This window comes from Rattus norvegicus, chromosome 1 (genome assembly GCF_036323735.1).
Source record: "Rattus norvegicus strain BN/NHsdMcwi chromosome 1, GRCr8, whole genome shotgun sequence".
Classification (NCBI taxonomy): Eukaryota; Metazoa; Chordata; class Mammalia; order Rodentia; family Muridae; genus Rattus; species Rattus norvegicus.
In genome coordinates, this window is record NC_086019.1 from 214,823,150 (window position 1) to 214,846,918 (window position 23,769).

Here is a 23,769-nt window from a genome sequence, read left to right on the forward strand (position 1 = left end):
TTCCAGAAACGGCGGTGCCGATCCTCCTCCTGGTTGCTGCCCCAGGGAGAACTCATAAGCAACACCCCACGAGCAAACTTGAGCCTCGGGACCACAGGTAAGACCAACTTTTCTGCTCCAAGCGACCTGCCTGGTGAACTCAGGGCACAGGCCCACAGGAACAGCTGAAGACCTGTAGAGAGGAAAAACTACACGGCCGAAAGCAGAACACGCTGTTCCCATAACTGGCTGAAAGAAAACAGGAAAACAGGTCTACAGCACTCCTGACACACAGGCTGATAGGACAGTCTAGCGACTGCCAGAAATAGCAGAACAAAGTAACACTAGAGATAATCTGATGGCGAGAGGCAAGCAAAGGAACCCAAGCAACAGAAACCAAGACTACATAGCAGCAGCGGAGCCCAATTCTCCCACCAAAGCAAACACGGAATATCCAAACACACCAGAAAAGCAAGATCTAGTTTCAAAATCATATTTGATCATGATGCTGGAGGACTTCAAGAAAGACATGAAGAACTCCCTTAGAGAAATGCAGGAAAACATAAATAAATAAGTAGAAACCCATAGAGAGGAGACACAAAAATCCCTGAAAGAATTCCAGGAAAACACAATCAAACAGTTGAAGGAATTAAAAATGGAAATAGAAGCAATCAAGAAAGAACACATGGAAACAACCCTGGATATAGAAAACCAAAGGAAGAGACAAGGAGCCATAAACACAAGCATCACCAACAGAATACAAGAGATAGAAGAGAGAATCTCAGGAGCAGAAGATTCCATAGAAATCATCGACACAACTGTCAAAGATAATGTAAAGCAGAAAAAGCTACTGGTCCAAAACATACAGGAAATCCAGGACTCAATGAGAAGATCAAACCTAAGAATAATAGGTACAGAAGAGAGTGAAGACTCCCAGCTCAAAGGACCAGTAAATATCTTCAACAAAATCATAGAAGAAAACTTCCCTAACCTAAAGAAAGAGATGTCCATAAACATACAAGAAGCCTACAGAACTCCAAATAGATTGGACCAGAAAAGAAACTCCTCCCACAACATAATAGTCAAAACACCAAATGCACAAAATAAAGAAAGAATATTAAAAGCAGTAAGGGGAAAAGGTCAAGTAACATATAAAGGCAGACCTATCGGAATCACACCAGACTTTTCGCCAGAGACTATGAAAGCCAGAAGATCCTGGACAGATGTCATATAGACCCTAAGAGAACACAAATGCCAGCCCAGGTTACTGTATCCTGCAAAACTCTCAATTAACATAGATGGAGAAACCAAGATATTCCATGACAAAACCAAATTTACACAATATCTTTCTACAAATCCAGCACTACAAAGGATAATAAATGGTAAAGCCCAACATAAGGAGGTAAGCTACACCATAGAAGAAGCAAGAAACTAATCGTCTTGGCAACAAAACAAAGAGAAGAAAAGCACACAAACATACCCTCACAACCAAATATGAATATAACAGGAAGCAATAATCACTATTCCTTAATATCTCTCAATATCAATGGCCTCAACACCCCAATAAAAAGACATAGATTAACAAACTGGATACGCAACGAGGACCCTGCATTCTGCTGCCTACAGGAAACACACCTCAGAGACAAAGACAGACACTACCTCAGAGTGAAAGGCTGGAAAACAACTTTCCAAGCAAATGGTTGGAAGAAACAAGCTGGAGTAGCCATTCTAATATCAAATAAAATCAATTTTCAACTAAAAGTCATCAAAAAAGATAAGGAAGGACACTTCATATTCATCAAAGGAAAAATCCACAAAGATGAACTCTCACTCCTAAATATCTATGCCCCAAATACAAGGGCACCTACATACGTAAAAGAAACCTTACTAAAGCTCAAAACACACATTGAACCTCACACAATAATAGTAGGAGATTTCAACACCCCACTCTCATCAATGGACAGATCAGGGAAACAGAAATTAAACAGAGACGTAGACAGACTAAGAGAAGTCATGAACCAAATGGACTTAACAGATATTTCTAGAACATTCTATCCTAAAGCAAAAGGAAATACATTCTTCTCAGCTCCTCATGGTACTTTCTCCAAAATTGACCATATAATTGGTCAAAAAACGGGCCTCAACAGGTACAGAAAGATAGAAATAATCCCATGCGTGCTATCAGACCACCACGGCCTAAAGCTGGTCTTCAATAACAATAAGGGAAGAACGCCCACATATATGTGGAAGTTGAACAATGCTCTACTCAACGATAACCTGGTCAAGGAAGAAATAAAGAAAGAAATTAAAGACTTCTTAGAACTTAATGAAAATGAAGGTACAACATATCCAAACTTATGGGACACAATGAAAGCTGTGCTAAGAGGAAAACTCATAGCTCTGAGTGCCTGCAGAAAGAAACAGGAGAGAGCATATGTCAGCAGCTTGACAGCACACCTAAAAGCTCTAGAACAAAAAGAAGCAAATACACCCAGCAGGAGTAGAAGGCAGGAAATAATCAAATTAAGAGCTGAAATTAACCAAGTAAAAACAAAAAGGACTACACAAAGAATCAACAGAACCAAAAGTTGGTTCTTTGAGAAAATCAACAAGATAGATAAACCCTTAGCCAGACTAACGAGACGACACTGAGAGTGTGTCCAAATTAACAAAATCAGAAATGAAAAGGGAGACATAACTACAGATTCAGAGGAAATTCAAAAAATCATCAGATCTTACTATAAAAGCCTATATTCAACAAAACTTGAAAATCTGCAGGAAATGGACAATTTCCTAGACAGATACCAGGTACCAAAGTTAAATCAGGAACAGATAAACCAGTTAAACAACCCCATAACTCCTCAGGAAATAGAAGCAGTCATTAAAGGTCTCCCAACCAAAAAGAGCCCAGGTCCAGATGGGTTTAGTGCAGAATTCTATCAGACCTTCATAGAAGACCTCATACCAATACTATCCAAACTATTCCACAAAATTGAAACAGATTGAGCATTACCAAATTCCTTCTATGAAGCCACAATTACTCTTATACCTAAACCACACAAAGACCCAACAAAGAAAGAGAACTTCAGACCAATTTTCCTTATGAATATCAACGCAAAAATACTCAATAAAATTCTGGCAAACCGAATCCAAGAGCACATCAAAACAATCATCCGAGGTTGGGGATTTGGCTCAGCGGTAGAGTGCTTGCCTAGCAACCGCAAGGCCCTGGGTTCGGTCCCCAGCTCCGAAAAAAAAAAAAAAAGAAAAGAAAAGAAAACAATCATCCACCATGATCAAGTAGGCTTCATCCCAGGCATGCAGGGATGGTTTAATATACGGAAAACCATCAACGTGATCCATTATATAAACAACCTGAAAGAACAAAACCACATGATCATTTCATTAGATGCATTTGACAAAATTCAACACCCCTTCATGATAAAAGTCCTGGAAAGAATAGGAATTCAAGGCCCATACCTAAACATAGTAAAAGCCATATACAGCAAACCAGTTGCTAACATTAAACTAAATGGAGAGAAACTTGAAGCAATCCCACTAAAATCGGGGACTAGACAAGGCTGCCCACTCTCTCCCTACTTATTCAATATAGTTCTTGAAGTTCTTGCCAGAGCAATCAGACAACAAAAGGAGGTCAAGGGGATACAGATCGGAAAAGAAGAAGTCAAAATATCACTATTTGCAGATGATATGATAGTATATTTAAGTGATCCCAAAAGTTCCACCAGAGAACTACTAAAGCTGATAAACAACTTCAGCAAAGTGGCTGGGTATAAAATTAACTCAAATGAATCAGTAGCCTTCCTCTACACAAAAGAGAAACAAGCCGAGAAAGAAATTAGGGAAACGACACCCTGCATAATAGACCCAAATAATATAAAGTACCTCGGTGTGACTTTAACCAAGCAAGTAGAAGATCTGTATGATAAGAACTTCAAGCCTCTGAAGAAAGAAATTGAAGAAGATCTCAGAAGATGGAAAGATCTCCCATGCTCATGGATTGGCAGGATTAATATAGTAAAAATGGCCATTTTACCAAAAGCGATCTACAGATTCAATGCAATCCCCACCAAAATACCAATCCAATTCTTCAAAGAGTTAGACAGAACAATTTGCAAATTCATCTGGAATAACAAAAAACCCAGGATAGCTAAAACTATTCTCAACAAAAAAAGGACTTCAGGGAGAATCACTATCCCTGAATTCAAGCAGTATTATAGAGCAATAGTGATAAAAACTGCATGGTATTGGTACAGAGACAGACAGATAGACCAATGGAACAGAATTGAAGACCGAGAAATGAACCCACACACCTATGGGCACTTGATTTTTGACAAAGGAGCCAAAACCATCCAATGGAAAAAAGATAGCATTTTCAGCAAATGGTGCCGGTTCAACTGGAGGGCAACATGTAGAAGAATGCAGATCGATCCATGCTTATCACCCTGTACAAAGCTTAAGTCCAAGTGGATCAAGGACCTCCACATCAAACCAGACACACTCAAACTAATAGAAGAAAAAGTCGGGAAGAGTCTTGAACACATTGGCAGTGGAGAAAATTTCCTGAACAAAACACCAATGGCTTACGCTCTAAGATCAAGAATCGACAAATGGGATTTCATAAAACTGCAAAGCTTCTGTAAGGCATAGGACACTGTGGTTAGGACAAAACAACAACCAACAGATTGGGAAAAGATCTTTACCAATCCTACTACTGATAGAGGGCTTATATCCAAAATATACAAAGAACTCAAGAAGATAGACTGCAGGGAGACAAATAACCCTATTAAAAGATGAGGTTCAGAGCTAAACAAAGAATTCACAGCTGAGGAATGCCGAATGCCTGAGAAACACCTAAAGAAATGTTCAACATCTTTAGTCATAAGGGAAATGCAAATCAAAACAACCCTGAGATTTCACCTCACACCAGTGAGAATGGCTAAGATCAAAAACTCAGGTGACAACAAATGCTGGCGAGGACGTGGAGAAAGAGGCCCCACATGTGGCCCATACATTAACAGCCACCCAATTAGACAAGATGGATGAAGCAAAGAAGTGCAGGCCGACAGGAGCCAGATGTAGATCTCTCCTGAGAGACACAGCCAGAATACAGCAAATACAGAGGCGAATGGCAGCAGCAAACCACTGAACTGAGAATAGGACCCCTGTTGAAGGAATCAGAGAAAGAACTGGAAGAGCTTGAAGGGGCTCGAGACCCCATATGAACAACAATGCCAGGCAACCAGAGCTTCCAGGGACTAAGCCACTACCTAAAGACTATACATGGTCTGACCCTGGACTCTGACCTCATAGGTAGCAATGAATATCCTAGTAAGAGCACCAGTAGAAGGGGAAGCCCTTGGTCCTGCTAAGACTGAACCCCCAGTGAACGTGATTATTGGGGGAAGGGCGGCAATGGGGGGAGGATGGGGAGGGGTATACCCATAAAGAAGGGGAGGGGGAGGGATTAGGGGCATGTTTGCCTGGAAACTGGGAAAGGGAATAACATTCGAAATGTAAATAAGAAATACTCAAGTTAATAAAAATATAAATAGATAAAATAAAAATAATTGAAATTATTAATAGTCATGGGCTGAAAAAATTTTAATTTCCTTTGCTTGTTTTCTTTTCTAAATATAGAATTTTAAAAGGACTTCTCTTTGTGCCGGAGACATCTCTGTTGTTCAGTCTATACCCACTGTTTCTTCTTCCAGTGGTGATGTGAGGACAATTGGGCCAAGGAAAGAGTGTTCATGTTTCTATCTCAGAACCGTCTTTCAGGCCCTCAAGCTCTTCCTCCCCTTTGTCCTCTTTCCTTCCAGAAGTTTTTGTCTTATTACAGATGCATGTTCGTGTTTATGTTGATAAATGTTCAGGGTTTGTTTTTGCTATGACTTGAAAGAGTGCACCTGCTTGAGATGTATGTGGACACGTATTAATGGCTTACCCTACGGTGAAGATTTCAAAGCAGATTAAAATGGCAGAGGTATTACTGACCTCTTCTCGTTAACTTTAAAACTTTCATGTAAGCTTCAGGGAGCCATGACTTGGTTCCATCTGCCACAGTTCAAACTGGAAAAAGAACCCTTGTCCAATAAGTACTCCTGTCAGTCAGAAGCTCAAACTTTCCTGCCTACCACCTGTTCCTAAGGGTGATTCCTTTCTTTGCCCTAGTCTTTAGGCTCTTTTACATCCTCCTAATTACAAGGACTATGGGTCAGGACTGAAAGTTTCAAATACATGTCCAAGATCTGCCTAAGTTCCTTAACTTTATCTCCTACCCATAGTCTATATCTATCCCAGAAGATTTCCACCTAACTGGCATATTCCATCCAGAAATCAACATTGGCTCTACTATTGCTCCAAAACAAGCTCGACTATCTAGCTGCAGTGCTACTACAAAACCAGAGGCCCCTTGATTTGCTGTCCCTCAATAAAAAAAAAAAAAGTTGTTGTTACTATGGGAACTAATCTGGCCAGCTCAACAAGAGTATTAAGAACCTACAGGAGCTGACATGCAGAACTGGACCCCTGGGAGCAGACTTCAGTACAGAACTTTCACTAACTTTTCCTTTGGGCTCTTGACTCATGCCTTTCCTCAGCCCTCTGACTTCTGTTTTCCCCAGAGTAAAAATTGCCCCCTATCTCTTCAGGTATTTTCAGGAAAGAATGAGCTGACCTGTTGTTTAGTGAACCCGATGCTTCTGACAGAATTCTCTCAGCTTTCATACCACTGCCTGCTAAATCGATCCTCTGCTTTGGCAGACCCCATTTCTGACATTCCTACTCAGCCAGAGTAGTCAGAAGACCACCAGCACCCCTTATCAGCAACAAATGGCTGCAATGTCAAAGTGCCAGAGCTGATGACAGTGACTTGACCCTGACCTGAACTGGGTTTTGCTAGGAAATAGAAACCTCCCGTGTTTCTCAGAAGCTCTTAAAAGCTGCCTGAATACTCCTGACCACAGCTATCAGCACCACATTTATCTTTTTAAAAAAGTCCCCAGGGTTGGGGATTTGACTCAGTGGTAGAGCGCTTGCCTAGCAAGTGCAAGGCCCTGGGTTCGGTCCCCAGCTCCGAAAAAAAAAAAAAAAAAAAGAAAGAAAAGAAAAGAAAAGAAAAAAGTCCCCCAATCTAACGACCTGGTTCCCCCTGGCAAGCCACTTGAGCAACCTCCTCTTGCCATTCTCCCATTTAAAAAAAACTGAACAAGCTTTTGCAGCTGCTGCTGTACTATATTGGCCAAAGCAGTTGGACAGATTTTTTTCTTTTAGTTAACTGTTCTTTCTCTCCACAGAGAAGGTAGTTGTTAGGTTTTGTTGGTGGTGGTGCGTTCTTACATTCTGTTCTCTGGGATATTTTTGTAAATAAGAATCTTATAATTTATCTTTATTTTATGTACATTGATGTTTTGCCTGCATGTGTGCTGTGTAAGGATGTCAGATCCTGGAGTTACAGACCATTGTGAGCCACCATGTGAGTGCTGGGAACTGAACCTGGATCCTCTGGAAGAGCAGTAAGTAATCTTAACTACTAAGCCATTTCTCCAGCCCCTAATTTTATAATAATAATAAAATCATTGTATGGAGATGGGACATATCTTTGCTATTGAATTTCTAAAAGCATAGTAGAGTTTGAAGGATACATGATGAGTCCTTGAAGAGTTTTAGAATTTTCACTGTATCTTGATCTGGTTGAGGGTTGCACTGTATGTCTTCATTGAGTTGTACACATTCATGCACCTTAACTTTGAGATTTTTATCTCTTTTGAAATTAAAACAGACAAATGGAGATGCTCAGAGCCCAAGTTTGTACCGTAATTGGGCTTCTGAGCATCTCTAATGATAAATCCAGGAAATGGTTGGATAAATACACTCCTTGCTGAACCATTAGTCTGCATCTCTATATCAAAACCTTTTGACTACCTCCAGCCCCATAAATTCCTCATCATTTATTACCAAATGCATCAGTGAGAAAATTTATCTTTAAACCATTTTAATAGGAACAGTAGGAAACTTACCTCACAAGGGACAGAAGGCATATCCGCTTACGCAAGTTAGGTGTACGGAACAAGTCCCACAGGGAAGATTTTGTCTGTGAGGCCTCCAGCTCCTCCTTCATGATTGTTCTCACAACCTTCAACAGCATTAATGAACTGTTTAGTTGTCACAAAGTGATGAGCACTGAGGGTATACTGGGCACCTGCAAAGAACTAGATCAATAGTTTCTGTTTCCGCTAGTGAAAAATATAAACATCAAAGAAATAATGTCAGCTATAAAAGGGGTAAGCAATATGAAACCAAAAGAGTTTTAAAACATCTGCAGTAAAGATATGTTAAGCAAGGAAGTATAGACAGATTCAGAATATTGAAGGTAGGGTACAGAGAGATACAGATTAGGAAGAAAAAACAAGTGATTACTCATTTAGATTGTAGTCTATAGAGGTTTGACCGGGAGGGTTCCCCATAGGCTCATGTATTTGAACACTGTTTAACAGATACAATGGCACAAGTAACCTCCCATAACCTATAACCTGTGTACCTCCCAGGAGATCTGTAGTAACCAAGACACAGGTGAGAATCTTGCCCAAATGTCCATGCCAGTTGGGACATCTACAGAACCCAGCTGACAGGGGTTCTACCTGCCCTCCTAGCTCCAACTTCCTTTGAGTCCACTTCTCTACTCAGGCCAGATCATCTGGTCTCATACCCTCCCACACACTACAGCCTGTCTGCCTCCCAGGATGTACACAGTAACCAGGGACACAGGAGGCCTATTCTAACAAGAGACACGGGAGGCCCACCCTGACCAGAGACAGCACTGCCTGCCTAAAAGGAAATGAACATTAACCCAGGATCTAAGAGCTCTACTTGACTCCAAGGAATCTTGCTCCAGTCAGAGATACCCAGGCCAGTTAACATCGGAATAATCGGATGGCATGCGCAAGACTATAAATGACAGAACTTAATGTAATTTAGCACCATCAGAACCCAGTTATCCCACAACAGCAAGCCCTGGTTACATTAACATGACTGAAAAGCAAGATAATGACCTAAAATTCCATCTCATGAAGATGATAGAGGCCTTCAATGAGGATATAAATAACTCCATTAAAGAAATACAGGAAAACAGAGTCAGACGGGTAGAAAGTCTTAAAGAAGAAACAAATCCCTTAAAGAAATACAGGAAAATAAATCAAGCAAGTGAGGGAATTGAACGAGATGGCCTGAGAACCAAAAATAGAAACAATTATGAAAACACAAAAGGAGGCAACCCTGGAGATGGACAATTTAGGAAAGTGGTCAGGAGCTACAGGTGCAAGTATTACCAACAAAATACAAGACATAGAAGAGAGAGTCTCGGGTGTAGAAGATACCATAGAAGATATTGACACAATGGTTAAAGAAAATACACAGTGCAAAAAGCTCCTATCTCAAAATATTCAGGAAATTTAGGACACAAAGAAAAGACCAAACCTAAGGATAATAGGTGTAGAAGAGAATGAAGATTCCCAACTCAAAGGATCATTAAATATCTTCAACAAAATCATAGATGAAAACTTTCCTAGAAAGAGATGAGATGGCCAAAAATGTAAAAGAAGCATACAGAACACCAAGTAGATTGGACCAGAAAAGAAATTTCTCCCACCACATAAGAATTGAAAGATTAAATACTCAGAACAAAGACCAAATATTAAAAGCCGTAACAGAAAAAGGTCAAGTAACTTATAAAGGCAGGCCTATCAGAATTATACCAGACTTCTAAACTGAGACTCTAAAAGACAGAAGGACCTAGACAAATGTCATCTAGACCCTAAGAGAACACAAATGCCAGCCTAGGATACTATACCCAACAAAACTCTCAATCACCATAGATGGAGAAACCAAGATATTTTGTGACAAAACCAAATTTAGACAATATTTTCCATTAATCCAGCCCTACGGAGGATACTGGAAGGAAATCTCCAACACAAGGAGGGAAACTACATCTAAGAAAACGCATCTTACAACAAACCCAGAAGAGAATCATACATACATACATACTATCACTTCCAGCAACAAAAATAATAGGAACTAGCAATCATCTATCTGTAACAGCTCTCAACATCAATGGACTCAACTACCCAGTAAAAAGGCACAGACTAACAGACTGGATACATAAACAGGATCTAGCATTTTGCTGCATACAAGAAACATATCTCAGCGACAACGGCAGACACTACCTCAGAATAAAAACTTTTCCAAGCAAATGATCCCAAGGAACAAGCTAGTGTTGCCATCCTAATATCCAATAAAATAGATTTTCAACCAAAAGTTATCAAACCGTATGCGGAAGGATGCTTCATATTCATCAAAGGAAAAATCCACCAAGAGGAATTCTCAATTCTGAACATCTACGCCCCAAATGCAAGTGTACCCACATTCATAAAGGAGACTTTACTAAAGTCAAAGCACACATTGAAACTCACAAAACTCCAATACCCCGTTCTCACCAATGGACTGGTCACTGAAACAGAAACTAAGCAGACACAAAGAAACCGACCAAAGTTACGAACCAAATGAATTTAACAGATATCTACAGAACATTTCAACCCAAACCAAGAGAATATACCTTTTTCTCAGAACCTCATGGAAACTTCTCCAAAACTGACCATATAATCGAACACAGAACAAAACTCAACAGATTCAAGAAGATTGAAATAACCTCGTGCTTTCTATCAGATCACCACAGACTAAGGCTAGACTTCAACAACAACGAAAACAAAGAAAGCCATGGAAATGGAACAACTCTCTGCTCTATGATAACTCTGTCAGGAAAGGAATAAAGAAGGAAATCAAAGACTTTATAGAATTCAATGAAAATGAAGAAGCATCATGCCTAAAATTATGAGACACAATGAAAGCCGTGTTAAGGGGAAAAGTCACAGTACTAAGTGCCTCCGTGAAGAAATTGGAGAAATACCATACAAGCAACTTAACAGCACATCTGAAAGTGCTATAAATGAAAGAAGCAGACACACCCATGAGGAGTGGACAGCAGGAAATAATCAAACTCAGGACTGAAATCAACCATGTAGAAACAAAAGCACCATACAAAGAATCAACAAAACCAGGAACTGATTCTTTGAGAAAAATCTACAAGATAGATAAACCCTTAACCAAACTAAAGGGCCCAGAGGCAGTATCCAAATTAACAAAATCAGAAATGAAAAGGGAGTCATAACAACAGAAACTGAGGAAATTCAAAAAAAAAACCATCAGAACCTACTACAAAAGCCTATACCCAACATAACTGGAAAATCTAGATGAAATGGATGATTTTCTAGACAGATACCACATACAAAGTTAAATCAAGATCAGGTAAACTGTCTAAACAATCCCATCACCCCTAAAGAAATATAGTCATTAAAAACCTCCCAACCAAAAAGAGCCTACGGCAAGATGCTTTTAGTGCAGAATTCTGCCAGACCTTTAAAGAAGAGCTAATACCAATATTCCCCAAACTATTTCACAAAATAGAAACAGAAGACCACTATAGCTCATCCTATGAAGCCACAGTTACTCTAATACCTAAACCACATGAAGACCCAAAAAGGAAGAAAATTTTAGACCAATTTTGCTTATGAATATCAATGCAAAATTACTCAATGAAATTCGTACAAACCAAATCCAAGAACACATCAAAACGAACCTTCATCAAGATCAAGTAGGCTTCATCCCCAGGGAATGCTGGGATGGTTCAATAAATGAAAATTCATCAGCCTAATATACTATTTAAACATGCATAGCTTCATTAGATGCTAAAAATGTCTTCTACAAAATACAACACCCCTTCATGTTAAAAAGTCCTAGAGAGATCAGGAATTCATGGCACATACTTAACTATAATAAAAGCAATATATAGCAAACTAACAGCCAACATCAAATTAAGTGGAGTGAAACTGGACGCAATCCCACTAAACTCCAGGACAAGACAACGTTGCCCACTCTCTCCCTATCTAATCCATATTGTACTTAAAGTTCTAGCTAGAGCAATTAGAAAACAGGATATCAAAGGGATACAAATTGAAAAGGAAAAAGTCCAAGTACCACTATTTGCAGATGATATGATTGTATACAAAACTGACCCCCAAAATTCCACCAAAGAATTACTGCAGGTGATTAAAAAACTACAGCAAAGTAGAGGGTTATAAAATTAACTCAAGCAAATCAGTAGCCTTCCTTTACACAAATGATAAACAGGCTTAGAAAGAAATTAGGGAAACAATACCTTTCACAATAGCCATAAATAATATAAAATATCTTGGGATAACTTGAACCAAGCAAGTGAAATATCTATATGACAAGAAGTTCAAATACCGCGGCCTGCAGCAGCTCTCTGCTCCCAGACCCCGAGAGAGAGAGACCCAACCGCCTGGTCAGGTGGGCACTCCTGAGGCTGCAGAGCGGAAGAGACCACCAACACTGCTCACCCCTGCCCACATCCCTACCCCAAGAGGAAACTGTATAAGGCCTCTGGGCTCCCGTGGGGGAGGGCCCAGGAGCGGCAGGACCCCTGCTTGAGACACCGCCGGAACCTGAAGGAAACAGACCGGATAAACAGTTCTCTGCACCCAAATCCCATGGGAGGGAGAGCTAAACCTTCAGAGAGGCAGACAAGCCTGGGAAACCAGAAGAGACTGCTCTCTACACACACATCTCGGACGCCAGAGGAAAAAGCCAAAGACCATCTGGAACCCTGGTGCACGGAAGCTCCCGGAAGTGGCGGCACAGGTCTTCCTGGTTGCTGCCACTGCAGAGTGCCCGTAGGCAGCACCCCAAGAGCGAACTTGAGCCTTGGGACCACAGGTAAGACCAAATTTTCTGCTGCAAGAAAGCTGCCTGGTGAACTCAAGACACAGGCCCACAGGAACAGCTGAAGACCTGTAGAGAGGAAAAACTACACGCCCGAAAGCAGAACACTCTGTCCCCATAACTGACTGAAAGAGAGGAAAACAGGTCTACAGCACTCCTGACACACAGGCTTATAGGACAGTCTAGCCACTGTCAGAAATAGCAGAACAAAGTAACACTAGAGATAATCTGATGGCGAGAGGCAAGTGCAGGAACCCAAGCAACAGAAACCAAGACTACATGGCACCATCGGAGCCCAATTCTCCCATCAAAACAAACATGGAATATCCAAACACACCAGAAAAGCAAGATCTAGTTTCAAAATCATTTTTGATCATGATGCTGGAGGACTTCAAGAAAGACGTGAAGAACTCCCTTAGAGAACAAGTAGAAGCCTACAGAGAGGAATCGCAAAAATGCCTGAAAGAATTCCAGGAAAACATAAATAAACAAGTAGAAGCCCATAGAGAGGAGACACAAAAATCCCTGAAAGAATTCCAGGAAAACACAATCAAACAGTTGAAGGAATTAAAAATGGAAATAGAAGCAATCAAGAAAGAACACATGGAAACAACCCTGGATATAGAAAACCAAAAGAAGAGACAAGGAGCTGCAGATACAAGCTTCACCAACAGAATACAAGAGATGGAAGAGAGAATCTCAGGAGCAGAAGATTCCATAGAAATCATTGACTCAACTGTCAAAGATAATGTAAAGCGTAAAAAGCTACTGGTCCAAAACATACAGGAAATCCAGGACTCAATGAGAAGTTCAAACCTAAGGATAATAGGTATAGAAGAGAGTGAAGACTCCCAGCTCAAAGGACCAGTAAATATCTTCAACAAAATCATAGAAGAAAACTTCCCTAACCTAAAAAAAGAGATACCCATAGACATACAAGAAGCCTACAGAACTCCAAATAGATTGGACCAGAAAAGAAACACCTCCCGTCACATAATAGTCAAAACACCAAACGCACAAAATAAAGAAAGAATATTAAAAGCAGTAAGAGAAAAAGGTCAAGTAACATATAAAGGCACACCAGACTTCTCGCCAGAAACTATGAAGGCCAGAAGACCCTGGACTGATGTCATACAGACCCTAAGAGAACACAAATGCCAGCCCAGGTTACTGTATCCTGCAAAACTCTCAATTAACATTGATGGAGAAACCAAGATATTTCATGACAAAACCAAATTTACACAATATCTTTCTACAAATCCAGCACTACAAAGGATAATAAATGGTAAAGCCCAACATAAGGAGGCAAGCTATACCCTAGAAGAAGCAAGAAACTAATCGTCTTGGCAACAAAACAAAGAGAATGAAAGCACACAAACATAACCTCACATCCAAATATGAATATAACAAGAAGCAATAATCACTATTCCTTAATATCTCTCAATATCAATGGCCTCAACTCCCCAATAAAAAGACATAGATTAGCAAACTGGATACGCAACGAGGACCCTGCATTCTGCTGCCTACAGGAAACACACCTCAGAGACAAAGACAGACACTACCTCAGAGTGAAAGGCTGGAAAACAACTTTCCAAGCAAATGGTCAGAATAAGCAAGCTGGAGTAGCAATTCTAATATCAAATAAAATCAATTTCCAACTAAAAGTCATCAAAAAAGATAAGGAAGGACACTTCACATTCATCAAAGGAAAAATCCACCAAGATGAACTCTCAATCCTAAATATCTATGCCCCAAATACAAGGGCACCTACATACGTAAAAGAAACCTTACTAAAGCTCAAAACACATATTGCACCTCACACAATAATAGTGGGAGATTTCAACACCCCACTCTCATCAATGGACAGATCATGGAAACAGAAATTAAACAGTGATGTCGACAGACTAAGAGAAGTCATGAGCCAAATGGACTTAACGGATATTTATAGAACATTCTATCCTAAAGCAAAAGGATATACCTTCTTCTAAGCTCCTCATGGTACTTTCTCCAAAATTGACCATATAGTTGGTCAAAAAACGGGCCTCAACAGGTACAGAAAGATAGAAATCATCCCATGCGTGCTATCAGACCAACACGGCCTAAAACTTGTCTTCAATAACAATAAGGGAAGAATGCCCACATATACGTGGAAATTGAACAATGCTCTACTCAATGATAACCTGGTCAAGGAAGAAATAAAGAAAGAAATTAAAAAACTTTTTAGAATTTAATGAAAATGAAGGTACAACATACCCAAACTTATGGGACACAATGAAAGCTGTGCTAAGAGGAAAACTCATAGCGCTGAGTGCCTGCAGAAAGAAACAGGAAAGAGCATATGTCAGCAGCTTGACAGCACACCTAAAAGCTCTAGAACAAAAAGAAGCAAATACACCCAGGAGGAGTAGAAGGCAGGAAATAATCAAACTCAGAGCTGAAATCAACCAAGTAGAAACAAAAAGGACCATAGAAAGAATCAACAGAACCAAAAGTTGGTTCTTTGAGAAAATCAACAAGATAGATAAACCCTTAGCCAGACTAACGAGAGGACACAGAGAGTGAGTCCAAATTAACAAAATCAGAAATGAAAAGGGAGACATAACTACAGATTCAGAGGAAATTCAAAAAATCATCAGATCTTACTATAAAAACCTATATTCAACAAAATTTGAAAATCTTCAGGAAATGGACAATTTCCTAGACAGATACCAGGTATCAAAGTTAAATCAGGAACAGATAAACCAGTTAAACAACCCCATAACTCCTAAGGAAATAGAAGCAGTCATTAAAGGTCTCCCAACCAAAAAGAGCCCAGGTCCAGACGGGTTTAGTGCAGAATTCTATCAAACCTTCATAGAAGACCTCATACCAATATTATCCAAACTATTCCACAAAATTGAAACAGATGGAGCCCTACCGAATTCCTTCTACGAAGCCACAATTACTCTTATACCTAAACCACACAAAGACACAACAAACCGAATTCAAGAGCACATCAAAACAATCATCCACCATGATCAAGTAGGCTTCATCCCAGGCATGCAGGGATGGTTTAATATACGGAAAACCATCAACGTGATCCATTATATAAACAAACTGAAAGAACAGAACCACATGATCATTTCATTAGATGCTGAGAAAGCATTTGACAAAATTCAACACCCCTTCATGATAAAAGTCCTGGAAAGAATAGGAATTCAAGGCCCATACCTAAACATAGTAAAAGCCATATACAGCAAACCAGTTGCTAACATTAAACTAAATGGAGAGAAACTTGAAGCAATCCCACTAAAATCAGGGACTAGACAAGGCTGCCCACTCTCTCCCTACTTTTTTTAAATATTTTATTTATTTATTTATTTATTTATTTATTTATTTATTTATTTATTTTGGAGCTGAGTATTTATTTTATTTATATATATATTTATATATGTACACTGTAGCTGTCTTCAGACACCAGAAGAGGGCATCAGATCTCATTACAGATGGTTGTGAGCCACCATGTGGTTGCTGGGATTTGAACTCAGGACCTCGGGAAGAGCAGTCGGTGCTCTTAACCACTGAGCCATCTCTCCAGCCCCACTCTCTCCCTACTTATTCAATATAGTTCTTGAAGTTCTAGCCAGAGCAATCAGACAACAAAAGGAGATCAAAGGGATACAGATCGGAAAAGAAGAGGTCAAAATATCACTATTTGCAGATGACATGATAGTATATATTAAGTGATCCCAAAAGTTCCACCAGAGAACTACTAAAGCTGATAAACAACTTCAGCAAAGTGGCTGGGTATAAAATTAACTCAAATAAATCAGTTGCCTTCCTCTATACAAAAGAGAAACAAGCCGAGAAAGAAATTAGGGAAGCGACACCCTTCATAATAGACCCAAATAATATAAAGTACCTCGGTGTGACTTTAACCAAGCAAGTAAAAGATCTGTACAATAAGAACTTCAAGACACTGAGGAAAGAAATTGAAGAAGACCTCAGAAGATGGAAAGATCTCCCATGCTCATGGATTGGCAGGACACACTCAAACTAATAGAAGAAAAACTAGGGAAACATCTGGAACACATGGGCACTGGAAAAAAATTTCCTGAACAAAACACCAATGGCTTATGCTCTAAGATCAAGAATCGACAAATGGGATCTCATAAAACTGCAAAGCTTCTGTAAGGCAAAGGACACGGTGGTTAGGACAAAACGGCAACCAACAGATTGGGAAAAGATCTTTACCAATCCTACAACAGATAGAGGCCTTATATCCAAAATATACAAAGAACTCAAGAAGTTAGACCGCAGGGAAACAAATAACCCTATTTAAAAAAGGGGTTCAGAGCTAAACAAAGAATTCACAGCTGAGGAATGCCGAATGGCTGAGAAACACCTAAAGAAATGTTCAACATCTTTAGTCATAAGGGAAATGCAAATCAAAACAACCCTGAGATTTCACCTCACACCAGTGCGATTGGCTAAGATCAAAAACTCAGGTGACAGCAGATGCTGGCGAGGATGTGGAGAAAGAGGAACACTCCTCCATTGTTGGTGGGATTGCAGACTGGTAAAACCATTCTGGAAATCAGTCTGGAGGTTCCTCAGAAAATTGGACATTGAACTGCCTGAGGATCCAGCTATACCTCTCTTGGGCATATACCCAAAAGATGCCTCAACATATAAAAGAGACACGTGCTCCACTATGTTCATCGCAGCCTTATTTATAATACCCAGAAGCTGGAAAGAACCCAGATGCCCTTCAACAGAGGAATGGATACAGAAAATGTGGTACATCTACACAATGGAATATTACTCAGCTATCAAAAACAACGAGTTTATGAAATTCGTAGGCAAATGGTTGGAACTGGAAAATATCATCCTGAGTGAGCTAACCCAATCACAGAAAGACATACATGGTATGCACTCATTGATAAGTGGCTATTAGCCCAAATGCTTGAATTACCCTAGATCCCTAGAACAAACGAAACTCAAGACGGATGATCAAAATGTGAATGCTTCACTCCTTCTTTAAATGAGGAAAAAGAATACCCTTGGCAGGGAAGGGAGAGGCAAAGATTAAAACAGAGACTTAAGGAACACCCATTCAGAGCCTGCCCCACATGTGGCCCATACATATACAGCCACCCAATTAGACAAGATGGATGAAGCAAAGAAGTGCAGTCATGGTGTTCTTGTCATGGCAATAGAAAAGTAACCAAGACAGGAAACTACTGTTGCTGCTTTTGGAGTTGTTTGGTTGTTTGGACTTTACCTGCCTGTTGAATTGACATCTGAATAGCTTTATTTATTCCTAGAGTACTGATGCTGTCAGTTATGGTCAGAGAAACTTCTTTTTACACTGGTTGCAGCTACTGCAAACTCAAAATGAGTCAAAGTGCTGGAAATACATGACTACTGAGTGCTAACTGGACATCTATATTACCCCTTCCAAGGCCCAAGGAACAAAATGAGGGGTTTAAAAGCCAGAGACTTTATATAGCCACTGTACACTTAAACTCTTAGCAGTTTTGGTTACCTGCACAAGACCCACCCAGATAGTCCAGTCAACATTCCATCATGGGAAGTAGAGAGGTTTGTAAGGTCATTTCCTTCTTATTGCCCATTGCTAGATGAAAGGGCTTATAAAGGCCTATTGCTCCTAAAGATTGATAGTCAGTTGTTTATTTTTAGGAATTTTTTTCAATTGAATAGCTACTGGAAGTTGTCAGCCGTAAATAACCTCTCATTCATATTTTTTACAGCCAATCCTAATGGAATTTTTTGCTTCACACACAAAAAAGACATTAAAGTACAAGGGGACTGTGTAAGAAGAAGAGGGGCACCAGTGGGGGTGAGAGAAGAACAAGAGCAAGGAGTGATAAATATGATAAAATATAATATATATGGAAATGTTACAATAACACTCATTATTATATATAACTAATTTATGCTAAAAATGTTTTTAAATTATTTAAATCCTGTGGATACATTTTTACAAATTAAATTCAATAAGCAAAAGGAAGAACAACACCTTTTAGTCCCTTTGAAAGAAAAATGTATCCATTATATTTAATAGTAGCATATTGTACCTTGACATCTAGACATGTATGTACCAAGCTTGTGTTTCCTTTATGCTCCCATTATGCTTACCTCAATGGTTAGGACATCTGTTGAATTCTTCATTCCATTTATGTGTGCAACTTTTATAAGTTCTTTTAAGCCCTTCTGGAGTTTGTTGGTCATAATCAGCCACCGCGCTGACTCTGACAGCCACCTGCTCAAGAAGAGGTTGGAATTATAAACAATTCTTGTGAGGTCATTTTCTGTGCCAAATTTGCCCTTGGATGGTTTTATTAGTCTAATGGTACAACTCATTCTGTTGTAGCAGTAAATATAATCCTATGTTTTCTGATACCTTCACTAGGAAACAATTCATCCATACAGTATCCTGTACTTTTGGAATGCAGGCCTGGAGTAATGTTGGTCTCCCTGCCATGACTTAGATGTAAACTTCATGGAGTTCCTGAACTGAAACATAGGGACCCCTATATAGTACTTTTCCAGATTTCCTTGTTAGAGTGTAGAAAATATTTAATCATAAAACGTTTCCTAATTAAGGACCTCTGAAGAAACTTTTCATACTAATTAAATCATCTGAATTGCATTCATTCCTATGCTGACAACCTGATGGCATCTAACCATGCATGACAGAAGCTGACTCAGTTTCTCATCTGTATATTGGGAGTATCAGTGCTATGGTGTTGGTTGATATGTTATGAAGTTTTAAATTATATGAGTAAGTCTGACAGAAGGTTTACACTTTTGTTGGTATGAACTCATCTCACTATATCAAACCTGTAATCACCTCTTAGACTCAATTCTAACTAAGTATGTCTCCTCTGCTGATCCAATAGTGTAGCACTTTTTAAATAATTTTTAAAAGAAGAAAGGGTACAATTTTGGAAGCTAAGCTCACGTGGTCTCTCGCACTCAGTAGAAGACTCCAAATTCCCCTGCTCAGGCCCATCCGGGCAACCCAGAAACTCACTGGAGTAATTTGAAGAGGAAAATTACATCTCAGCCGTACTATGACTTAGTCCTATCCTGAACATTGTATCTGTAGTAAAAGGAAAAAGGCAACCTGAGCCAACAAAAGAAGAAGGGGGCTAGAGAGATAGCTCAGTGACTAAGAACATTGACTATTCTTCCAAAGGTCCTGAGTTCAATTCCCAGAAACCACATGGTGGCTCATCACCATCTGTAATGGGATCCAAGGCCCTCTTCTGATGTGTCTGAAGACAGCTACAGGGTACTCAAATAAATAAATAAATAAATAAATAAATAAATAAATAAATAAATAAATAATCTTAGAAAAAGGACAGGAGGAAGAGGAAGAAATAAACACTCGATCAACTAAGTTTTCAAACTGAAGAAATAAACACTCAATCAACAAAGTTTTCCAACTACCTCAGTTGCTGCTTAGAAACAAACACAAGATAAACCAAGGCAAGATGACTCTTACGAAAATTTACTAATCCCACAGTAGTGACCCATAATGAAAATGACCAGGAAAAGCTCCAGATAAATGATTCAACAAAATGATTACAACTATGTCAAGCACCTCAAATAAGATGCAAATATGCTCCAAGATAGCAAAAACAAAGGAATAAAATAAAGAATTTGATACAAGATATGAAAACATAATCAAGGGTTGGGGATTTAGCTCAGTGGTAGAGCGTTTGCCTAGCAAGCACAAGGCCCTGGGTTCGGTCCTCGGCTCTGGAAAAAAAAAAAACATAATCAACAAAGAGAATTACTGAAAACCACCCTGAAATGATGCTAAAAATTAAAACCTCAGTAATCCAAATAAAAACCTCGGTGGAGCCCAGACTGGCTTCCAACTAGTGATCCTCCTACCACCATCTCCTTCAGCAGATCCTACCAGTCTGTGCCACCGTAACTGGCTGTTTAGTCTTGGGGGTTTTGTTAGATCCCTAACGGTGGGAGTGGACTGTCTCTGACTCTTTTGCCTGCTCCCAGAACCTTTTCTCATGTACTAGGTTGCTGCAGTGGATCGTACATGCTCGGCCCAGGAGTGAGTGGCACCGTTAGAGGGTGAGCCACTGTTGGAGTAGGTGCGTCACTGTGGGTGTGGGCTTTAAGACTCTCACCCTAGCTGCCTGAAAGCCAGTATTCTGCTAGCAGCCTTCAGATGAAGATGTAGAACTCTCAGCTCCTCCTGCACCATGCCTGCCTGGATGCTGCCATGTTCCTGCCTTGATGGCAATGGACTAAAACTCCGAACCTGTAAGATGGTCCTAATTAAATGTTGTCCTTATAAGAGTTGCCTTGGTCATGGTGCCTGTTCACAGCAGTAAAACCCTAACTGAGATGGTCGCCTTGTCCAGACTTGAAATGAGGGTTTATGGCTACTCTTATTACATCTTATTATGTTTAAGCTGACATCACTGGGCGGTCTGCTCTTTTCTGAAGGGAAATGAAGAAGCAGTAGATCTGGGGCAGAGTAGAGGTGGGGGAAAGTCTGCAGTTGAGGTGTATTGTATGAGAGAAAAATATATTTTTTGAAAATTATGTTTTTAAAATACATAAATTAAAACAATGTTAGAAGAAAACAAACAAAAAGCTCACTTGAAAGCCTCATCAACAGAATGGAAGGCAAAGTAGAAGAAACATGCTTTAAAGGTCAACAATACATTTTTTTTAAGTACAACCAACATCAGGAGAATTTCTATTCAAAGGATCTAATTTTAGACTCCTTTGATTTCCATCTTTATTAAATTGGGTATTTCTTACTTACATTTCAAATTCCCTTTCCCAGTTTCCAGGCCAACATCCCCCAACCCCTCCCCCTCCCCTTCTATATGGGTGGTCTCCTCCCCATCCTCGCCCCATTACTGCCCTCCCCACAAGAAACCCATTCACTGGGGGTCCAGCCTTGGCAGGACCAAGGGCTTCCCCTTCCACTGGTGCTCTTACTAGGCTATTCATTGCTACCTACGCAGTTGGAGCCCAAGGTGAGACCATGTACAGTCTTTGGGTAGTGGCTTAGTCCCTGGAAACTCTGGTTGGTTGGCATTGTTCATATGGGGTCTCATGTTGTGGTTTGCCCTGGAGTTATCTGTATTTTGATGCTAATTCCACTGTGCCAAGGACAGCTGCCTAGTCACATACTAAGGAATCAGGTGACTTTGCCACAAACTTCTCTCCATTGAATTTGCAAAATACAGGTACGGAGCAGGTACAGGATAGAAGGAGGCCTGTCATAGGAGGAGAAAGAAGGATCGGCTGGAGAGAAGTTTGAAGGAAGAAGAGGAGACTGGAACCGAAAGGAAGACAGTGGGGTAGAGAGAGAGAAGCCATGGCAGGACGATGGAGGCTGATGTTAGGATTCCGCTCTGGGGGTTGGGGATTTAGCTCAGTGGTAGAGCACTTGCCTAACAAGCACGAGGCCCGGGGTTTGGTCCCTAGCTTCAGGAAAAAAAAAAAAGATTCTGCTCTGTGTATTTACAGGTTGTTATCAATGTTCTTAAGGGATGGATGGCACCAGGTTTGCATGATTAAGTGGGCAATTATATCTTATCAATTGGGTCAAAGATTATTGTGTTGTGTGCTCTTTTATGTGACAGTTTGAGTGTAGGAAACTGTGTGGCGGCAGGAGACACTGGGCCGCCATGGAGTTGGGATGTGTTTCCACCAAGATATCTAGGAGATATCTCGGGGCACTGTGGTGCTGGAACAAGCGAGGTAAAAGACAACAATACTTTTTTTTTTATTTTTTATATTTTACAAGAACAGTCCCAAGCCCCTTCAGCTCTTAAAGTCATTTCTCTTATTCCTTCAACAGGGGACCTGTTCTCAGTTCAGTGGTTTGCTGCTGGCATTTGCCGGTGTATTTGCTGTATTCTGGCTGTGTCTCTCAGGAAAGATCTACATCTGGTTCCTGTCGGCCTGCATTTCTTTGCTTCATCCACCTTATCTAGTTTGGTGGCTGTATATGTATGGGCCACATGTGGGGAAGGCTCTGAATGGGTGTTCCTTCTGCCTCTGTTCTAAACTTTGCCTCCCTATTCCTTCCTAAGGGTTTTCTTGTTCCCCTTTTGAAGAAGGAGTGAAGGATTAGCATTTTGGTCATCCTTCTTGAGTTTCATGTGTTCTATGCATCTAGGGTAATTCAAGTATTTGGGCTAATAGCCACTTATAAATGAGTGTATACCATGTGTGTTTTTCTGTGATTGGGTTACCTCACTCAAGGTAATATTTTCCAGTTCCAGCCATTTGCCTATGAATTTCATGAAGTCATTGTTTTTGATAGCTGAGTAGTATTCCATTGTGTAGATGTACCACATTTTCTGTATCCATTCCTCTGTTGAAGGGCATCTGGGTTCTTTCCAGCTTCTGGCTATTATAAATAAGGCTGCTATGAACATAGTGGAGCACGTGTCTTTGTTATATGTTGGGGCATCATTTGGGTATATGCCCAAGAGAGGTATAGCTGGGCCCTCAGGTAGTTCAATGTCCAATTTTCTGAGGAACCTCCAGACTGATTTCCAGAATGGTTTTACCAGTATGAAATCCCACCAACAATGTAGGAGTGTTCCTCTTTCTCTACATCCTTGCCAGCATCTGCTGTCACCTGAGTTTTTGATCTTAGCCATTCTCACTGGTGTGAGGTGAAATCTCAGGGTTGTTTTGATTTGCATTTCCCTTATGACTAAAGATGTTGAACATTTCTTTAGGTGTTTCTCAGTCATTCAGCATTCCTCAGCTGTGAATTCTTTGTTTAGCTCTGAACCCCATTTTTTAATAGGGTTGTCTCCCTGCGGTCTAACTTCTTGAGTTCTTTGTATATTTTGGATATGAGTCCTCTATCTGTTGTAGGATTGGTAAAGATCTTTTCCCGAT

General features: G+C 40.1%; 1 protein-coding gene across 2 annotated transcripts in view; it reads right to left on the bottom strand.

Annotated features, from left to right (window-relative positions):
• The window catches only part of Slc22a25 (solute carrier family 22, member 25), a 188,699-nt gene that overhangs the window by 55,313 nt on the left and 109,617 nt on the right, over nt 1-23,769 (bottom strand). For both annotated transcript variants that reach the window (XM_039093137.2, NM_138908.3), the window contains 2 exons: nt 18,997-19,120; nt 8,022-8,137 (listed from right to left, as the gene is read on the bottom strand). In XM_039093137.2, the coding sequence (XP_038949065.1) occupies nt 8,022-8,137; nt 18,997-19,120 (240 nt within the window). The remainder of the gene's footprint in view (nt 1-8,021; nt 8,138-18,996; nt 19,121-23,769) is intronic.